The sequence below is a fragment of the Bos indicus x Bos taurus genome, chromosome 2 (assembly GCF_003369695.1).
Source record: "Bos indicus x Bos taurus breed Angus x Brahman F1 hybrid chromosome 2, Bos_hybrid_MaternalHap_v2.0, whole genome shotgun sequence".
Taxonomy (NCBI): Eukaryota; Metazoa; Chordata; class Mammalia; order Artiodactyla; family Bovidae; genus Bos; species Bos indicus x Bos taurus.
The window spans coordinates 69570777-69586520 of record NC_040077.1 but is presented as its reverse complement, the minus strand read 5'-3'; the positions used below and the strand labels follow the sequence as shown (position 1 = coordinate 69586520).

The 15744-nt window shown below is 43.1% G+C and overlaps 1 protein-coding gene across 2 annotated transcripts in view; it reads left to right on the top strand.

Annotated features, from left to right (window-relative positions):
- Nucleotides 1–15744, top strand: part of CCDC93 (coiled-coil domain containing 93) — a 104686-nt gene that overhangs the window by 12288 nt on the left and 76654 nt on the right. For both annotated transcript variants that reach the window (XM_027562212.1, XM_027562222.1), the window contains exons 4-6: nt 1395–1506; nt 7476–7574; nt 8445–8501. In XM_027562212.1, coding sequence (XP_027418013.1) covers nt 1395–1506; nt 7476–7574; nt 8445–8501 — 268 coding nt within the window. The remainder of the gene's footprint in view (nt 1–1394; nt 1507–7475; nt 7575–8444; nt 8502–15744) is intronic.

Here is a 15744-nt window from a genome sequence, read left to right as displayed (position 1 = left end):
ATCTGTTAGAAAATAGTCTGATACTTGTAGATGAGGCCACTCTGGCTGAAATTTTTTAATGTCTTAGATGAGAATATAACCTAAACTGTCCATGTAGGCTGAGCCAGGAGCCCCCATTTCTCCGTATGGCCCCACAAGACCACAGCTTGGACTATTTCTCAGTTTCTAGGCTATGTACCATGGCTTTGTGGGTTAGCAAGCCCACTGAAAACCTCTGTTCTCTCTCCTCTTGAATCTGATCCGACGAAGATACAAGAAATAGAAACCAGATAATCAGAGATCAAATAGCAGCTGATCACAGATTTAAATCTGTGGTGAAACGAACTTGCACACACGTCCTTTTTTCACTCCTGCCATAAAACTGTCCTACCTGGGCCAGGGCTCAGCTGGGCATCCAGTGGGGGTGGGTACTCACCTCCTGACTGAGGTCAGATATGCTCTGGGCTTCAGAGAGCCTGCGTCCTGCTCTCCTCCAGCCACTTCAGGGGAGGACCAAGCAAGGTGGAAGAGAGAGATCATGTCCCTTGTGAGAAGCTGAAAACTCGTCTTCTCTGGAAAAAGAGTGGTTCCTCCAAATCTAGGATTAATTTTAGAGTATCAAAATTAAAGGCTATTGCTTATTTCAAAAATATTTCTTAACAGAATAGAAACTTCAAAAATTTTTTTTCCACACAAGCCTGAGACCTCATGTTTTGTCTTAATATTCTGGGCACCTGGCACAAAGTTTGGTAATTAATTTGTTGCCTGGATGATTTTTCAACTTCTGGTGGCTGAGATAGTAAAGAATCCGCCTGCAGTGCATGAGACCCAGGTTCAACCCCTGGGTTGGGAAGATCCCTTGGAGAAGTGAATGGCAACCCATTCCAGTATTCTTGCCTGGAGGATCCCATGGACAGAGGAGCCTTGTGGGCTACAGTCCATGGGGTCACGAAAGAGTCAGACACAACTGAGCAACTACGCACACACGAATGATATTTAGAACGTTTTTAAAAAATGTTTAACCTAGTTGTTTCCAGACTTTTGGAAAAAGAAAGACAACAAAGTGAAATGTAGAACATGCAGCACTAATAACATTTTATTTTACTGTGTAAGGATGTTTAAAAAAAATAGCTACCACCATAACATCATGAAGAAACAAAATATTTTCTTATAAAAAGTAGAATGAACATGATCTTGGAATTAAGGGTGAATGCAATTTACCTTATGTGGCCTTACATGCACACAGGTCTAAATTGTGCTTATTTTTCTGACTTTGCTGTCATCCAGGAGAAATGTGGTCCTAGTCTGGTGTTGAGAAGCCCCGGATCCCTCTGGAATGCAGCCCAGTGGGTAGGGATGTCTTAAGAGCCACATAAGGCGTTCTCACTCTTGGCTTGTTGTTTCCCTCCGAGCAGAGCTCTATCGGAAAAAATCGTCTCCGTCCTGCCAAGAATGAAATGTCCACACCAGCTGGAGCCCCACCAGATCCAGGGGATGGATTTTATTCACATATTTCCTGTTGTCCAGGTGAGAGCGGCTGAGGGGTTTCTTGTCCTCTGAACATCGGCATTCCTGTAATGGGTCTGGCTTTTGGGCTCTCTGGCCTAGATCCTGGATCTGATGGGTGTGGCATGGATTTGTTGGCCACAGAACATGACTGCACTCCCTAATGTTGTCCTCAGAAGTTGCCAGTATTCAGTCTACCTTCATTCCACTCAGTCACCTGTTCTATCTTTGAATGTTTCCCACAAGTAGCTTTTCATTGCCCTTCTGGGAGGCCCCCATGCTCTGGTTCCCTTCTGTCTTTCCAGCCTTAATTTATTCTTTGTTTTCTTTGTTCTTTATGTTCTAGCCCCCTGGCTTTCTTTCCAGTTTCCTCCCACATACTACTTTCCTGTCGTGGGCCTTTCTCTCAGCCTGGGAAGCTCTTCCCTTCTCTCCTTTCCTTCATCCTTTCAGCTCTCAGTTCCAGGTCTCCTCAAGAAAGCTCCCCTGACCCCCAGATCTAGAGCAGGTTCTTTTGCTGTATTCTCTTACACAGCATAGTCCCTACCTTCACAGGGATCTTCCTTACCATATTTGTGACCATGTGCATCAAAGTGTCTGGTTATTTATCTCTGTCTTTCATGGGCAGGTATCAGGACTGTCCTGCTCAGTCCTGTGTCTTTGGCACCTCATGGAATGTCTGGCACTTTGTAGGCATTCAGTCCTTATTTGAGGACTAAATTTCTAATGAGACTTATCTCTAGCCCAGCTCTTTTCTGAGACCCCATAATGAAGTGGCTCATGCTGTACAAGTCCCTGTATTCTGTGTGGTTTTTGTGCCTCAGACTTTCCTCCAGGTACCACAGAGAGAGGAGGAGTAAAAGGACTCTCTCTGTTACCTGCTATATGGACAGCACTTAGCCTCAGGTCCTAATAGAGTTGCTTGAAGCATCTGTTGTAATCCCAGTCTTACATCTGAGAAAAGTGCGACTCATAGTGGATAATCAGTTTGCTTAAGGGCAGAGAACTAGGGAGTGGAGAGGCAGATTCCTCTAAGTTTTTCCTTGTCCCTAAACCTGCACTTTCCCCCTCCACCACCGTGCAGCCACCCAGAGGAAAACCACACCGCCCCTGCTAGAGAAGTTCACTGATTCTGTGAAGGTTATGTAGTGTAGCGGTTAAGAGCCTGGACTCTGGAGACTTTTTGGGTTCAAATCTGACTCTGCCACTTTCCAGCTGTCTGATCTTGGGCAGATGTCTTAACTTCTTACCTGTTAAGTGGAAGGTAATAATAGCAGCTACCTGATAGAACGAAAGTTGAACAAGTTACCATGTGTAAAGCACACGGCTGAAGGGCTAGCGTGTTCCAGTCAGTGCTTTCTAAGTGTTACGTAGTTGTTTCTGTGGTAGTTACTGCTGCTGCGAATCTTCCCCTGAACTATTCAAATTAAATATGAAATTCGTAAATGAAATTTGTACATTTGAGGCTAGTACTTTGACTCAGGATTTGACGTGTATGTCCGTTAGAGGAATGCACCCCCATCCTTTTGTGAAAATAGGAAGTAGGGGCCCTGTGGAAATTCTTACAGAAACCTCCAACACTCTCATATTGTGAAGTTGTTGCCTTTTCCGCCTCAACCTGAATCTGTTGTGACTAGACTTTACTCAGTCCTGTGCTAGAACTTGGAGGACCAAAATGATAGTCCAAATATGAGAAGAGTGTGAAGGTGATTTTCTGCAGTTGGTTTGGGTATCCTGAGTCTCTGATGGTCTGTGTTCTGAATGGAATGCCTGGGTTTCCTGTCTGGATGTGAGAGCTTCAGCTAAATGGTTACCAGCCTTCTTAATTTTGTGGACCTGCAAAATTTTAAAGCAAAAATGGAGGTTGATCTGTGGTTGCCACCTGTATTTTGGCAGGCAAGGACATTGTTAAAAGTAACAGTTATTTTGCTTTTTCTATCATTTCTTGAAAGGCCATTTAACCCTCACTCTGAGAATAAAGAACAGTCTTTCCAACTAACTACATTTAGCACTGTGAGAAACTCACCACATGCCTGTGGTTTTGTTTCCTGTTTTGTTGGACACAAGTGAGAGAACAATTGTAGACCAGTCGCTGGGACCTGCTGAACAGCTTTCTTGTGTGGGTCTGAGGTCCACCACCCTAGTTCTTGCCATTTAGCACAGCTATGGTGACTCTGAATGCAGCGGGACAGCGGAATGACTTCCAGCTACTTAGTTCCAGGTCACATGTTTTTCTTCTACATGAGGCATGTGAATCCTGTGAAGGTAGATATTGTTCTTGAAAGCTAGGGCCCTGCGGCAGAGCTTGGCTATCCTAGAGGCTCCCTCCTCAGCTCTTTAGGTTGGGAACTCCGAAACAGAGCCATGGTGTCTCTAAGGGAATCCTGTGACTCAGTGGGCTTTGCCCTCCTCATCAGAGCATGTTCTCCAGGATCCAGCCAAGTAATAACTCAGTGTAGATCTAATTAACAGAGGCAGATTTGAAAAGGCAACAACTATGAAAGGCCAGAAAGTGGATCTCCAGGTGGGAAGGAAAGCAGAGTGAAATTGAGTTAAGCAGGAGTCAGCCTCCTGAGATGTCCAGGGTCCATGCTGGGGTGTGGGTGAGAGGCTGGAGTAGCCCCAAATGTCATCTGATCCTCAGCTCCTGCACCCCTGGATTTTAGTCAGTGCCTGAGGTTACTGTCTGGAGTTGGGGTGGAGTGGAGTGATAGAAACAGATGGAGGATTCTAGCAACAAAAGAGTACTTCTAGAGTTACTTCTGACCACTGCTTTAAGTAGGGAAAACCACTAGACCATTCAGGTATGACCTAAATCAAATCCCTTATGATTATACAGTGGAAGTGACAAATAGATTTAAGGGAATTAGATCTGATAGATAGAGTGCCAGATGAACTTTGGACGGAGGTTCGTGACATTGTACAGAAGACAGGAATCAAGACCATCCCCATGGAAAAGAAATGCAAAAAAGCAAAATGGCTGTCTGGGGAGGCCTTACAAATAGCTGTGAAAAGCAAAGGAGAAAAGGAAAGATATAAGCATCTGCATGCAGAGTTCCAAAGAATAGCAAGGAGAGATAAGAAAGCCTTCCTCTGACATCAGTGCAAAGAAATAGAGAAAAACAACAGAATGGGAAAGACTAGAGATCTCTTCAAGAAAATTAGAGATACCAAGGGAACATTTCATGCAAAGATGGGCTCGATAAAGACAGAAATCGTATGGACCTAACAGAAGCAGACGATACTAAGAAGAGGTGGCAAGAATACACAGAAGAACTTTACAAAAAAGAGCTTCACGACCCAGATAATCACGATGGTGTGATCACTCACCTAGAGCCAGACATCCTGGAATGTGAAGTCAAGTGGGCCTTAGAAAGCATCACTACGAACAAAGCTAGTGGAGGTGATGGAATTCCAGTTGAGCTATTTCAAATCCTGAAAGATGATGCTGTGAAAATGCTGCACTCAATATGCCAGCAAATTTGGAAAAGTCAGCAGTGGCCACAGGACTGGAAAAGGTCAGTTTTCATTCCAATCCCAAAGAAAGGCAATGCCAAAGCATGCTCATACTACTGCACAATTGCACTCATCTCACACACTAGTAAAGTAATGCTCAAAATTCTCCAAGCCAGGCTTCAGCAATACGTGAACCATGAACTTCCAGATGTTCAAGCTGGATTTAGAAAAGGCAGAGGAACCAGAGATCAAATTGCCAGCATCTGCTGGATCATCGAAAAAGCAAGAGAGTTCCAGAAAGACATCTATTTCTGCTTTCTTGACTATGCCAAAGCCTTTGACTGTGTGGATCACAATAAACTGTGGAAAATTCTGAAAGAGATGGGAATACCAGACCACCTGACCTGCCTCTTCAGAAACCTATATGCAGGTCAGGAAGCAACAGTTAGAACTGGACATGGAACAACAGACTGGTTCCAAATAGGAAAAGGAGTACGTCAAGGCTGTATATTGTCACCCTGTTTATTTAACGTATATGCAGAGTACATCATGAGAAACGCTGGACTGGAAGAAACACAAGCTGGAATCAAGATTGCCGGGAGAAATATCAATAATCTCAGATATGCAGATGACGCCATCCTTATGGCAGAAAGTGAAGAGGAACTAAAAGGCCTCTTGATGAAAGTGAAAGAGGAGAGTGAAACAGTTGGCCTAAAGCTCAGCATTCAGAAAACTAAGATCATGGCATCTGGTCTCATCACTTCATGGCAGATAGATGGGGAAACAGTGGAAACAGTGTCAGACTGTTTTTTGGGGCTCCAAAATCACTGCACATGGTGATTGCAGCCATGAAATTAAAAGATGCTTACTCCTTGGAAGGAAAGTTATGACCAACCTAGAGAGCATATTCAAAAGCAGAGACATTACTTTGCCAACAAAGGTCTGTGTAGTCAAGGCTATGGTTTTTCCAGTGCTCATGTATGGATGTGAGAGTTGGACTGTGAAGAAAGCTGAGGGCTGAAGAATTGATGCTTTTGAACTGTGGTGTTGGAGAAGACTCTTGAGAGTCCCTTGGACTGCAAGGAGATCCAGCCAGTCCATTCTAAAGGAGATCAGCCCTGGATGTTCTTTGGAAGGACTGATGGTAAAGCTGAAACTCCAATACTTTGGCTACCTCATGTGAAGAGTTGACTCATTGGAAAAGGCTTTGATGCTGGGAGGGATTGAGGGCAGGAGGAGAAGGGGACGACAGAGGATGAGATGGCTGGATGGCATCACCGACTTGATGGACGTGAGTTTGAGTGAACTCCCGGAGTTGGTGATGGACAGGGAAGTCTGGCGTGCTGCAATTCATGGGGTTGCAGAGTCGGACATGACTGAGTGACTGAACTGAACTGCTTTTGTGGGCAACTGCTTCCTGGCATGTCCTTTACTTGAGTTGCCCACCGTTCCTGAGCAGGAGCCCTCTGCTGTGTGCAGCTGTGCCCTCTGAGGCAGCACAACAGCTGTATAGAAACTTCCCCTGAGATGTTGTAGCTCCCTGAAGAGAGCATGGCACACCTCCAGAAAGGTCTTCAGTAATAATGGGAATGAGTGCAGAGTCAGGAGGAAAAGTAAAGGTTGTCTTTGTACTTTGCATTCTCACGCTTAGAGTCCCTGGGCCTTCCCCAGGTTGTGGGGTGTGGGTGTGTGCAGGTAAATGTTTCAGCTCCCTGGAGCTGTAAGTCAGCAGACATGAGGAGTGGCTCCTTGCACATGTCAGCTCCGTAGATCTGGGAAGCATTGCATGAAGCCCAGACGTGCTATGTCCTGCTGGTGGACCCTCCGGGTTGTGGCCAGCAGCTGCTGGCTATGGATCACTGGACGGATTGATGTCGTCTCTCTGAGCTTCTAGTTCTGTAAAACGCGGTCAGTGCCCATTACCTTACAGTGTTGGATGAGTGCTGTGAGTGCTAAGCTACGTCTGAGGTCTGAGGCTTGTCCTTGGCACACGTGGTCTCAAATCTGAATATCCAAGGGATTTTTTCACCTATCAGACAAGGGTTACGCTGGGTATTTTCACTGGTTCTCTTTCCTTTCTCTGGTCTGTGGCACAAGCAGCACGAGATGGAGAGAGTCCATTAAGGTCTGCCATTAGACACGGGAAGCTTTGGGGAGCAGCTGTGTTTGTATTGGGCTCCAGGATTTACAGAGCCATCTGGGACTTGTGTCTCATTTGCTCCCGCAGTCACTCTGTGAGGTGAAAGGAAATGATACTCTGCCCTCCACTTTAGCAGAGAAGGAAACTGAGGCCTGGGCACCTGGAGCAAGGCTCAAAGGTTCCTCTGAGGCTGTCAGCTCCAGTCCCCCTGATCTCAGCATCCAGATGCCCAGCGGCTGTTTTCCCTGCAAAGCAGTGCGTATTGATGGTTGCTTGTCACCTGGTTAGTTCATGTTCTGTGATTCAGGTTCAGGACCTGTGCCATCTCTGAGTTGGTCTTTACTTCACCGTGTTTCATCCCCATCAGCTCACATTTCTGCACTTTCTTCCCCAGTGGCTGGTGAAGCGAGCTATAGAAACAAAAGAAGAGATGGGTGACTACATCCGCTCCTACTCCATATCCCAGTTCCAGAAAACCTACAGTCTGCCTGAGGTCAGTGTTCTGCTCTTTTATTGTCCAGCTGAGAACCTGAATGCACAGTTAGGGACCCCCTGGAAGAAACAGAATAAGTTCAGGCTCCCCTGTGCTCCTACCCAACTGTATGGCATCTCTGCACCCACCTGGTCGGCACTGAAACTGGACCTCCTGGTTCATTTGAATTGCCCTCTTCTAATGGGCACTGAGTGCCAAGCTCTGTAATTCTGTCCTTTTCTCTCAATTTTGGTACTTGATCCAGACCTTTTTTAAAATTACAAGAACATGAGCATGCTGCTGCTGCTGCTAAGTCACTTCAGTCGTGTCTGACTCTGTGCGACCCCAGAGACGGCAGCCCACCAGGCTTCCCCTTCCCTGGGATTCTCCAGGCATATTTCTGTATAATTGTATGAAGCGTTTCAAGAGACTATCTGCTTAGGATAAAACACCTGTAGTAGCAGTTGAGTAATAATCACAGCAACAATAACTGCTGATTTCTGTCAGATACCTGCTACATTCCAGTCCCAGCGCACTACATGCCTTCTGCTTCTTGATCCTTATGGTCGCTCCTGCCCCTGGAGAAGCTGAGGCTTAGAGGTGAGGTAACTTGCTGAGGTCTCAGAACTCAGAGGATTTGAACTGAGAACACTTGTCTTCGCCTCTACACTCTGTGGTTCCTTTTTTTCTTACCAGCTGTAGGGGTCTGTTTTGGAGCCATTGACAGAGGCCCTCACTTTTTTCATGCTCAGTGTATTCCAATTTGTTAGAAAATTGAGACTTTTTCAGACAAAGTTGTGATGAGAAGTCAACTAAGATTGCTGAGCAGTCTAATTGAGTCTCAGTCTTTACACAGGACTTGTTTCATCCCTGTGTATTCTTGTCTTGCAGGATGATGACTTCATGAAGAGGAAAGAAAAGGCCATCAGGACAGTTGTTGACCTCTCTGTGAGTTCCCTGCCCAAGTTCTCCTGTCAGGGAAGATCATAGGGTCATAGCTTCCAAGTAGCCCTTTGTTTTAAATTGCAGAAGCCTCTGCCCCACCCCCGACTCCCACCACTCCCTGAGGTTTCTGTCTGTGGGGATTGCCCAGCAGCTGACCTCAAGTGCGTGTGTGAGGGAGGCCCTGCCTGCTGTGCGTGCCCAGTATCTAATACTAGCGTTCAGGGTAGAACGTGCCACAACCACTGCCCTGTGTTTTCCTTACTTCCAATTTTCCAGACTCGGAGCCCTTCCTCATTTGTGCCAGTGGTGACTATAAACTTCAAACTTCACAGAGCTCCAGAGAACAGATGACGAACTAAAAGTGATACAGAGGTTATCACTGCCTTGGTGGCTTTGGAAAGGCAGCTTCTGAGCTTTGTGTGGGAAACTCCGAGTTGACCTTTGTCCCAAGTGCAGTGAGCCTCAACCACAGGGTCTGTATCCACATGCTCAGTTACCCAGCGCGAGGGCCAGAGAGAGCTTTGGGCCTTCTCTAAACATTCAGGGCCAGAGCCCAGCAGAACCTAGTCAGCGCCACCCACTCCTCACCCCCCAACCTTCCTACATGTAAATGAAGCCTCAATGCCTAGGTGTAAGTTTTCTTTCTTTAGAAAATAATTTATTGAGTTATTTTGCCTTTTTTTTCCCTTTAAGAATAAATGTGCGATCTCCCCAGGCAGTTACTCTGAAAAGAGTAACAATAGCTTGATGATGAAAGACATGAAATGCTCATTTAAGTCTTGTCAGCTTATGGTTATAATTTGTATCTTCCCACAATTCTTTTGGGAAATGTGAGGTATGGAAAACCTTTAAGTTACATTCTGAAGCTGGATGGGGTTTTCAGATTTGGTGGCAGTATTAAGTATTAATAATAAGAATATATGATAGAACAGTAATTTTTTTTTTCCTGGTTGTGAAATAGATGTTCAGTTTAGAACATCTTTAAAGTTTTCTTTGAAAAAGTTGATCAATCAGAGGGAAAAAGGTCAACCTTAATCTAACAATACAGAAACAGCCACTTTTGGACATATTTCTTCTGTGTTTTTAATGTATATGTTTATAGTGAATTAGAATTATGCTTTGAATATAAATTTATAGTTTTTTCCCTTCTCACCAGTAGAGCATTATATTCTGTTAAAGATTTCTCCTGATTGCATTTTCATGACTAATAATAACCAGTTGGTTGGGTCTGCTATTGCTTTCCCTTGTTTTAAGTGATGCTTCATTTCTGGAAAGAACTGAGAATGAGATGACAGTGTTACCTCAAATACAGGAAGCTGGGGAGCCAGGAGCAGGAGAGGAAGGGAAATTCTCTTTTCCCCATAAACTCTGTCCTATTTGAATTTTATAAAAACTAAATCTCTTATCACCTTTTCAAAAACAGTAAAGTGAAAAATTTGTTGTTTAGTTGCTAAGTCATGTCTGACTCTTTGCAACCCTATGGATTGTAGCCCACCAGGCTCCTCTGTCCATCAAATTTTCCAGACAAGAATACTGGCATGGGTTGCCGTTTCTTTCTCCAGGGGATCTTCCTGACCCAGGGATCAAATCCACATCTCCTGCATTTGCAAGCAGATTCTTTACCACTGAGCCATCGGGGAAGCCCAAAAGTTAAAAAAACAAAATAGTTACTGTTTATTGAATATCTTCACGTGTAAATCTCACTTGGAGCCCTGAAGAGAGAGTGAGAAACATTACATTTTCTGACTGTGTCACCAAGAATAAAAAGGCCAGTGTAGCTATCGATTATCCAATCAATGAAACTGCACCTGATGTCCCTTTACCTATTAAATATTTCAGTCCTCTAGAGACATATTATTTCCTCTCTTCATTTGTAATGGAATTTTTAAAGAAAATTGTCTTCTGCTTAGCAACATGACTTAAATTCTTAAAGGAATTTAAGGAGATAATGACAAATATGTCGTGTCCAAACGTTGTTCTGAGCATTTGTATGTAACTTATCTAGTCCTTACAACAACCCTATGAAGTAACTGTATTTGTTTTTGACAGTTGAGGAAACTCAGGCACAGATTGGTTATGTAGGTTGCCCAAGGTCACATTGGTGATGACGGAGCCAGGATGCAATAAAATGCTAGATAAAATGCTGTCTGCAGCTCTTTAGAAAATAATATCAAGATACAGGAAAATGGAGAAAAAATTGGAGGTCTTCTTTGATTAATAGTTCAAATTGCTTAGTTTATTGCCTTTTTTAAATGTGTGAACTTACCCCTCAGTTGACTGCCAGTAGGTTTACTGTTGTTCAGTTCAGTTCAGTCGCTCAGTCACGTCCAACTCTTTGCGACCCCGTGGACTGCAGCACGCCAGGCTTCTTTGTCCATCACCAACTCCTGGAGCTTATTCAAACTCATGTCCATTGAGTCGGTGATGCCATGCAACCATCTCATCTTCTGTCATCCCCTTCTCCTCCAGCCTTCAATCTTTCCCACCATCAGGGTCTTTTCAAATGAGTCCTTCACATCAGGTGGCCAAAGTATTGGAGCTTCAGCATCAGTTCTTCCAAAGAATATTCAGGAGTGATTTCCTTTAGGATGGACTGGTTGGATCTACTTGCTGTCCAAGGGACTCTCAAGAGTCTTCTCCAGCACCACAGTTCAGAAGCATCAATTCTTAGGTGCTCAACTCTCACATCTGTACATGACTACTGGAAAAACCATAGCTTTGACTAGATGGACCTTTGTTTGCAAGGTAATGTCTCTGCTTTTTAATATGCTGTCTAGGTTGGTCATAGCTTTTCTTCCAAGGAGCAAGTGTCTTTTAATTTCATGGCTGCAGTCACCATCTGCAGTGATTTTGGAGCCCCCCAAAATAAAGTCTGTCACTGTTTCCACTGTTTTCCCGTCTATTTTCCATGAAGTGATGGGACTAGATGTCACGATCTTCGTTTTCTGAATGTTGAGTTTTAAGCCAACTTTTTCACTCACCTCTTTCACTTTCATCAAGAGGCTCTTTAGTTCTTCTCTTTCTGCCATAAGGTTGGTGTCATCTGCATATCTGAGGTTATGGATATTTCTCTTGGCAGTCTTGATTCCAGCTTGTGCTTCATCTAGTCCAGCATTTCTCATGATGTACTCTGCATATAAGTTAAATAAGCAGGGTGATAATATACAGCCTTGACATACTCCTTTCCCGATTTGGAACCAGTCAGTTGTTCATTGTCCAGTTCTACCTGTTGCTTCTTCACCTGCATACAGATTTCTCAGGAGGCAGGTAAGGTGGTCTGGTATTCCCATCTCTTTTGGAATTTTCCACAGTTTGTTGTGATCCACACAGTCAAAGACTTTGGTGTAGTCAATAAAGCAGAAGTAGATGTTTTTCTGGAACTCTCTTGCTTTTTCCATGATCCAACAGATGTTGGCAGTTTGATCTCAGGATCCTCTGCCTTTTCTAAATCCAGCTTGAACATTTTCAAGTTCTCGATTCATGTACTATTGAAGCCTAGCTTGGAGAATTTTGAGCATTACTTTGCTAGTGTGTGAGATGAGTGCAATTGTGCAATAGTTTGAACATTCTTTGGCACTGCCTTTCTTTGGGATTGGAATGAAAACTGACCTGTTCCTGTCCTGTGGCCACTGCTGAGTTTTCCAAATTTGCTGGCATATTGAGTGCAGCACCTTAACAGCATCATCTTTTAGGATTTGAAATAGCTTAACTGGAATTCTATCACCTCCACTAGCTTTGTTCATAGTGATGCTTCCTAAGACCCACTTGACTTCACATTCCAAGATATCTGGCTGTAGGTGAGTGATCACACCATCATGGTTATCTGGGTCGTGAAGATCTTTTTTGTGTAGTTCTTCTGTGTATTCTTGCCACCTCTTCTTAATATCTTTAGCTTCTGTTAGGTCCATACCATTTCTGTCCTTTATTGTGCCCAGCTTTTCATGAGATGTTCCCTTGGTATCTGTAATTTTCTTGAAGAGATCTCCAGTCTTTCCCATTAACTTTGGAAGGCTTTCTTATCTTTCCTTGCTATTCTTTGGAACTCTGCATTCAAATGCATTTATCTTTCCTTTTCTCCTTTACCTTTTGCTTCTCTTCTTTTCAAAGCTATTTGCAAGGCCTTCTCAGAGAACCATTTTGTGTTTTTACGTTTATTTTTCTTGATCCCAGCCTCCTGTACAATGTCATGAACCTCTGTCCATAGTTCTTCAGGCACTCTGTCTATCAGATCTAATCCCTTGAATTTATTTGTCACGTCCAGTGTATAATCGTAAGGGATTTGGTTTAGGTCATACCTGAATCGTCTAGTGGTTTTCTTTACTTCAATTTGAGTCTGAATTTGGCAATAAGGAGTTCATGATCTGAGCCTTAGTCAGCTCCTGGTCTTGTTTTTGCTGACTGTATAGAGCTTCTCCATCTTTGGCTGCAAGGAATATAATCAGTCTGCTTTCTGTAATGACCATCTGGTGTTACATTACTGTTGTAATGATAAAGAATTTTTATGGATGGCCAGAGGTAGCCTTTGGGTTTTGTTTATTTATATTCTTCTTTGTCTACTGAAAGTACTTCTTATTTCCAGATGCTGCCTTCTTAGGTTTCTTAGCTGAACCCTGTTGCCATTAATTTCCTTCCTGCTCACCCACAGCTCTTCACACTCTTCCTTGCAGCCTTGGAGTGAGAGTCCCAGGAACTTGTCAGAGAGTCAAGTGTGCATCCCTGTTATCTTCTTGTGACCCCTGTAAAAATAGAACAGCTTACTGGGTTTTGTTTCTAGTCACTCTCCTCACAGAGAGTCCCTCCCCTTGTAAAAGAAACGAGTGTGAAGTGTGAAAGTTGCTCAGTCGTGTCCACCTCTTTGCAGTCCCATGGACTGTAGCCTGCCAGGCTCCTCTGTCCATGGGATTCTCCAGGCAAGAATATTAGAGTGGGTTGCCATGCCTTTCTCCAGGGGATCTTCCCAACCCAGGGATGGAACCAGGTGTCCCACATTGCAGGCAGATTCTTTATTGTCTGAGCCACCAGGGCAGCAAGGAAAAGGAATGAAGTCTTTCCTACATTACCAGGGTGTGGTTCTTGGAAGTGTCAGGTTGTAAAGGATGTTTTCTTCTCCCCAGTTCTGCCCTCCACATGGCTCATCACTGTTTCTTACCTGCCCCTTACAGGCCAGTCTATTCTGTAGAGTCCCAAATTTAAATTAAGGATTAAAATTCAGTTTAACATATGGTGGCAGGTTTCTAGACCCAGCCTTTTATAAAATACAAATGCAGCTACCATGTACTGATTGAATGCCTCCTGTGTGCTTTGCATGTAATTAGGTTTACAAGCATTATCTCATTTAGTTCTCATCAACACTAAAGGACTTATGTGTTATTTTTCCATTTTATAAGAAGTTGAAACTGAGAAAAGCTAGTAAAATCCCTGCACAGTTGCAGAGCTGAGAAGAGGCAGCCAGGTTTTGATTTTCCATCTGACTCCTCAGGCACAACAGGTGCTGGTGCTTCTCTAGTTTGCTCACTCTTCACCTGGTGTCTTATTTCTCACATATCCCTGACACTAACTCTGCAGTCATGTTCCTGACTGATTTCAGGACCTTGGGATAGTAGTCATCAGGGTCCCAGAGAGTCAAATGCATGCAGAGTGGTTGGGTGCGCTGCCCTTACGAGGGCATCTGCTGTGCCTGCCCCACTGAAGACCGTTTGTCTAGCTGGAGAATGGATGCCAAGTGAAGACTGTTGGTTTTGTTGTCTTTTTTCCCATCTATTAACATGTTTCATTGTGCCTCAACAAGCAGACTTTACTCTTGCTTAGATATAATATCCTTTCAAAATTAAATATTAAACATTTTAATTTTTTCAAAAATTTTTAGCTTATTCTTGTCTTTATCCATCTTTGTATGACTGTTCCAATTTTCTGCCTTTGCCCTTGGTTGTGTGGCTCATCTGTATTTTTTGGTGCATGATTTTTAATTTTACAAAAGGTTGTTTTTCTTACATACTAGTGCTGTAGTAATACTAAGGAAAAATTAGGAACTGGAGAAAGAGTACAAAGACTAAATCACCCATGATACCACCAGCCACAGATAACCACTGATATTCAAAGTAGGAAATACAAGAGTTATGGATATTAATATAGAGAATTAGAGATTACAAAAAAAAATAGCATGATTCTGTATGTTCTGTTTTATTGTGTGCTTGTTTTGCTCAAGAATATAATCAAGGTTATATTTCCATGCCAGTAAATAAGCCCCCACAGCATTTTTAGTGGTTGAACATTACACGTTGTGTGGTACTAGTTTAACTAGCTTAGTTTGTTTTTTTGGGTTTTGTTCTTTAGTTTGGGGTGGTTTTTTTTTTTTTTGGCTATTATGTAGGACATCCCCATAGCTAACTTTTTTTCTTTTATCTTTAATTATTTACTTGGGTTACATTTCCTTGAAGTGAAATTGGTTCAGAGGTTATGCCCCAGTCTATAGGACCTCTTGCCAGATTGCCTGGCAGAAAGGCTGTTGTGTGAACTTTTAACTTCTGAGCTCTTTTTGTCTTGGCCTCATTTTTCTTCCTCCTGGGGATTATTCTCAATACTTCTGCTTCGCCTTTGAAATGTATTCTTTTCTTGACTTGGCCATATCCCCGTTTTATAGAATAACTGACTGGTTTGTAGAAGGCCTGCTTGATGGGAGGTGGTATTTTCAAAGGATGTAAAAAAATGAAACTTGCCACCCAGGACAGTCCTCCCCTTACCCATCCACTTCAGCATCATCATTGCTCATGTGTCTCACCTTATGTGCTATTTTACAGCTTACTTCCTCCTTTTCTGAGCTGTCAGCCTTCCATATTCATGAAGTACCTGGGACCTGTGCAGTGAGATCTTTTACTCCCTCTCAACCTTGAATAAAGAGCAGCTATGAAATTTTATCCAGAGCCCCCAAAATATGTTTATTTACTGTTTGTTGAGCATTTTTTGGTAATGTTTAGAATTTTATATGAGACCAGAGGGGAGAGAATTTTTTTAAAAAAGAAGACTTTTTATTGGTTCTCTAAAAGACTATGTCATTTAAAACTCCACTGTACTCTTCCATAGGAAACACCATGAGGCAGGCCTTTCCACCCAGGACATAAAATGTACATATGGCAACATAAGAAAAAATACATATTAGTACATTTTATTAATAATAGAAAAACACACTTGTATGTATATCTTAAGCCTTAATGTGTGTCAGATATGTTAAACAGATAGATTGACTAAT